The 5,159-nt window shown below is 34.3% G+C and overlaps 1 protein-coding gene across 1 annotated transcript; it reads left to right on the forward strand.

Moving 5' to 3' along the window:
• On the forward strand, positions 1–1,303 carry LOC129798077 (valacyclovir hydrolase-like). The gene is given in 3 exon segments (XM_055841047.1): positions 1–316; positions 318–634; positions 692–1,303. Coding segments are annotated over 3 exon segments (954 nt in total). The 5' UTR covers positions 1–38; the 3' UTR covers positions 1,051–1,303.
• Positions 1,304–5,159: the final 3,856 nt, after the last annotated feature.

The raw sequence follows: 5,159 nt of genomic DNA on the forward strand, positions 1-5,159 counted from the left end.
TTAAAAAATAATTCAATATAGAACACAACTTGTCCAAAATGCATATTGGAATATTAAATTGTAAAATACTTTATTGGATCTCTCGCAGAGATTGCTGTATTTTGACAGCCGCCAATCTCAGAAACGCCATAAAAAGAATGATTACGCGAGTTTTCTGTTCAGCAAAAAATACATTTTCCCTGGCTATAAGACGAGGGATGGCCTCGGCTAAAGCCATTGAGGATAAGATTCAAGTTGACGATGTGAAGATCAATTATGTGAAGGTGGGAAGTGGCGAGAGGGCTGTTCTTCTGTTGCCAGGAGCTTTGGGATCCGCAGACAGACTTTGGCCCTCAAATTGAAAAGCTCCCGGACATTCTGCCCAATTTTACAGTCATCGGATGGGATCCTCCTGGCTATGGCAAGTCTATTCCTCCCCGGAGGCAATTCCCTCTTGATTTCTTCTACAAGGATGCCAGATATGCCCACAAATTGATGGAGAATTTGTCCTTCAAAAAATACTCAATTCTGGGATGGAGTGATGGTGGAATTACTGGGATGATTCAGGCAGCTGAGTTCCCAAATGCAGTGGAAAATCTTGCAATTTGGGGCTCCAATGCATACATCGCCCCGAAGGAGATAGAAATCTATGAAAGTAGGTATTTTAGGGGCTTATTTTCTCTTTGAAAAACTTTTTTTTGTCCGTTTCCAGGCATTCGGGATGTCAGCAAATGGTCAGAGAGGATGAGGAAGCCAATGGAAGAAGTGTATGGAGTGGAAGATTTTCCCAAACTCTGGGGCGAATGGATAGATGCCCTTATGAGAATTTACAAGGAAAAGGATGGTAATCTATGCAAACATCTTCTGAAAAGCATTTCCTGCCCAACACTCATTCTCCATGGGCAGAAAGATCCAATGATTGTGCCTGAACATGTCCCCTATCTCTTGGATAACATCAAGGGAGCTCGTCTGCATACCTTCCCCGATGGCAAGCACAACATTCACTTGCGCTATGCTGAGGATTTTAACAAGGAAGTTGCTAATTTCCTGACCCAATCAGCCAAGTTGTGAACTTGAACTTTGAAGCTTTTTTTTGCAGGCAAATAAAGTGTACTCCGAAAGTTCCGGAAAAAATATCGGTGAAATATCGGGAGGGGTTTTTCGCAGGAAAAATTGTATTTTCCTAAGGAAATTTTCACGGTTTTCTTATAAATTGCTTGGAAAGATGGGAAAGATTCATATTTTAGAGAATTTTAGTAAAAACAATCCAGATGAGAATATTGTTGTGAAATCGGGAGCGATATGTGAGGTTAGGTTGATCCGGTTGATCGGGTTGATCCAAGGGGGAGATATTTAGTGAAAATGTGTACACCACTTCCAGGCACTTCCAAAACTTTGCAACACTCAAAAATGTTGCAATCGTTGCAATACTTCCAGTACTTCCTGCACTTCATGCACATCTCATACTTAGAAATCAATAATAAATTATTTATTTAATCTGATAAAAAATCTAATTAGAAAAATTCTTAAAAAAATCTAAAAAAAATTATTTTTACACATATTTTTAACATTTTGCTTATATTATGAATTTCTAGCAACAGATATTCTTGCATACTTTCAATATTATAATATTATCTGAGTTTTACGAAGGTGTATCGACATATTTTGAGTTTTCCTAAGGGACCAGTGAAGCTACTTTTGGAAAATAGAACATCTAAAAAAAATGTATTGTCATTTGAAATAATTATTGAAACTCTGTGCTAGAAAGTCTACAAGAGTCCAAAAGTATGAGTGCAGCAACTAGCGATTCAGACGTATCTTCATTTTTTATTAAGCTTGATTCTCTCTCTGGTTTCAAAATTCTTTAAAATTAAAACATTGTGCACTCTTGGGAAAAGTTTTTGATGATTGCTAATCAACTTTTGCAACAAGCTTGGCTATTTTTCCAGGATATTTTTCGATATTGTTGTAATAGATCAATTCCTCATCACCTGTCGCCAATCGATCCACAAAAGATTTTTTTTTGCAACATCAAGAGAAGAATCGCCATATTCATAAAGTTTCCCTTATTTCTTTTTAGTGAAAGAATGTAGCACCCATGTATCGAGCTTTTAAGCACATCCAAGATTTTCTAAATAGCGAAATACTATTTAATTAGAGTTTTCCAACATTTTAGCAATCTCTTCAATTACAAGTACAGCGCGATGCAACTTTACAGATCTCGAAATTTTCCGTTGGAGGGTGAAATATTCAATTTTCTAAAATGGCAAAAAGCTATCTTCCTCGAGATAGCTTTTTGCTTCCGGAAAATTCCGAAAATTTTATTTGGGGTGTTTTTGAGCAAGTAATATATGAAAAAACTTGTAAAATCTACTATAGTGATCAAAAAATTTTTTTGAAAGCAAATTTAAAACCGATTAATAATAATATAATAATTTTGAAAATATTAGTGTTTCTGGAGTGAATTAAATATTCATCAAAAATATTTCAGAAGTGGTTTTAATAAGTGGAAAGGCAGATTCGAAACATATCTTTTTCACTAGATTCCATTATTAAAAAATGTAAAGAATATAATAATTTAGAGAAGGAACTTAAAGAATAGTAAGAGCTGTCGAAGTTAACTAATAGGAGTTACAGCCGGAAACCTTAGAAATTAAATTTTCGGCTATAAAATATTACTTTGAAGTAAAAGAAGAATATTCTTTTTGTCGTTCAATTTATTGAAAATAGAGTTTTAAAATTTTTTACAGACATCTTCTTTCGAACAATGTCCATTCAATTTATTATACAAATAATCTTTATATTTATCTCTGCTTAAATTTGCTTCGCTGCTTGGTCTGCCGGGGATATGTCTATTATTTCCTTCTAAAACATCAACGTTAAGAACATTTTCAAAAATTAGATCTTTACTATCGCTGGTCTTTCTTATAAAGTTGTGGAGAGGAATTACAGCCTGTACAATAGTAGTAGAAAACTCTGGTTGTACTTCGATTTCCCCCTGAATTATCCTAAATCTATTTGAGAGTATCCCAAAAGCTGTTTCAATTATTCTAAAGACTTTGTCATATTAGTAATTGAGTATAAAAGACAACACGTAATATAATAGAGCCATTTTAATAAAATAAAGTACCTAAAATATCTTCCAGATATATATTCCGTTATTTATATTCGGAAAAAACACAATTTGAAATTCAAATTTTCGGAGCATTTTTGTGTTGCGCTTGAAGCCCACCAGAGGCGCATAGAGCAGATGGTAAAAATTTGACAGTTCAATATGGGAATTTCCATCCGGAATTCCCATCCGGAATGAAATATTTCGTGGGAATTCCCGTGGGAATTCCGTCTGTTTACACGGTAAAGAAAAATTTAAGGAATGGTTTTCTTAATACTCATTTTACTAATTTGAAGTTGAGAAATCTTTAATTCGTCAGAATACAATATTTTTTCTTAAAAAATAAAACATATTTTTTTTGAAAACACATTTTAATTATTTTTCTCAACGCAATCTCAGGCTTTTTCTTCCTCAGCTTGGTAATTCTGCTATCGGTGCAAGTTGTGAGTATATTTCTGCGTCTTCTGATCGCATTTTCTAATACAGAAAAATCGAAAGACATCGTTGGGGACGAAAAAGACTATACATTTCCGCACTGCATAATTATATCCTATTCCTGATACAATTTTCTGACTTCCAAAGAAATTTTTGTCCAATACCTAACAGTCTTCAAAATGAATCATCTTTGCAGGAGCATCCTCTTCACCTGTGTTTTGCAAAGTTCTTATCCAATCTTTCCGGTGATCTCAGATTCTCCTGTTTTGTTCATCACTCTCTGCAAAGACAACAAATGCTTCCTGCTAATATTAACTTTCCACTGATCTCTGAAGATCTCTCATTCTGTAAAGGAAATGAACATTAGGAAAAACCTAAACTTAACTTTTCATTGTGATTTATAGATCTCAAAGAAGTACTACTCACCAGTAAACGAATCTTAAACATTTTCTTTTGGCCACCGTTTCCTCAGAATGAGCTTTTCCACTAAATATTTTCCACTTTTCTACTGTTTTTCCTTCCCGCCTTCTGCTTTCCAAAGAGAAAAATTAACGCGCAAACTAAATAACACTCATAGCTAGCATGGTAGTCTCGTTCAAATAAACTCACCACATAGACCTTAACTCTTTCGGGACCACAACATATCCAGCGAACAAATTTCAGTAAAACTCACTTTATTGTAACTGTAAGTCTTAGTGGTTAAATATCATACTTTTACAGAGAAAGAGTTTCTTCCGTCTCTGGGAAAGTGGAAAACTCATTGGTACTCTCGTCCCCAAAAGAACGCAAAGGATACAAACTTCAATTTTCTCAAAGCCAATATTATCGATTTTGTAAACTATTTGTGCGTATCAAAGGATTCCTGTACGATGTTGATAACTAAAATAAGGTGAATTATTGACCAGTATCTTGTGGGATGTCCAGGAAGTGCTAAAAAAGACACCCAGCTCCTGCTTGTAAACAGATTCCTCATAATATTTGACACATAACACTTTAAAACACATTTTTTTCAACACAATGTTATTGTATGTAGACACATTAAGCTTTCTCAAAAGCATAAAAAAACACTTCCTGGACAATCAGAATTCACAAAAATCAGGAAGAATAGGAAAAACTTGCCTAAAAGCAATCTCCCTCGCTGCCAAATGTCAAAATTATCGGCCATATTGGCAAAAATGTCGCTTCTGCTTGGAATTTTGTTACAAGGTTGGTGTCAAAAAGCAAATTCTGGCCTAGAAATATCAAAAAAGTCATAATATCTCCAAAGAAGCAGAAAATCGAAAATTCACGATTTTTGACCAAGACTATCTTAGCTCAGGAGTTAATTGGGATCCTGCAAAAAAATATCCTAGATTTGGACATCCTTATAGTTTGTAATCATCCACAAGAATCGGAATTTTATCGATTTTAAATAGTCTAAAAAAATAATTTTTTCCATGGGTACCCAGAGTCCCAAAGGAGCCGAAAGAGTTAATCTTGCATACCAAAATTTTATAATTCAAAATTTGACATCTATCTTATAAAATACGAAAATAAAGTTGGTAGTCTGAAAAATACGAAATTAGACGGAAAGACTTTATATTTATATTCCAGTACTTCCACTTCCAAAGTCTTCCAAGCACTTCATTATCAG

This window comes from Phlebotomus papatasi, chromosome 1, assembly GCF_024763615.1.
Source record: "Phlebotomus papatasi isolate M1 chromosome 1, Ppap_2.1, whole genome shotgun sequence".
NCBI lineage: Eukaryota > Metazoa > Arthropoda > Insecta > Diptera > Psychodidae > Phlebotomus > Phlebotomus papatasi.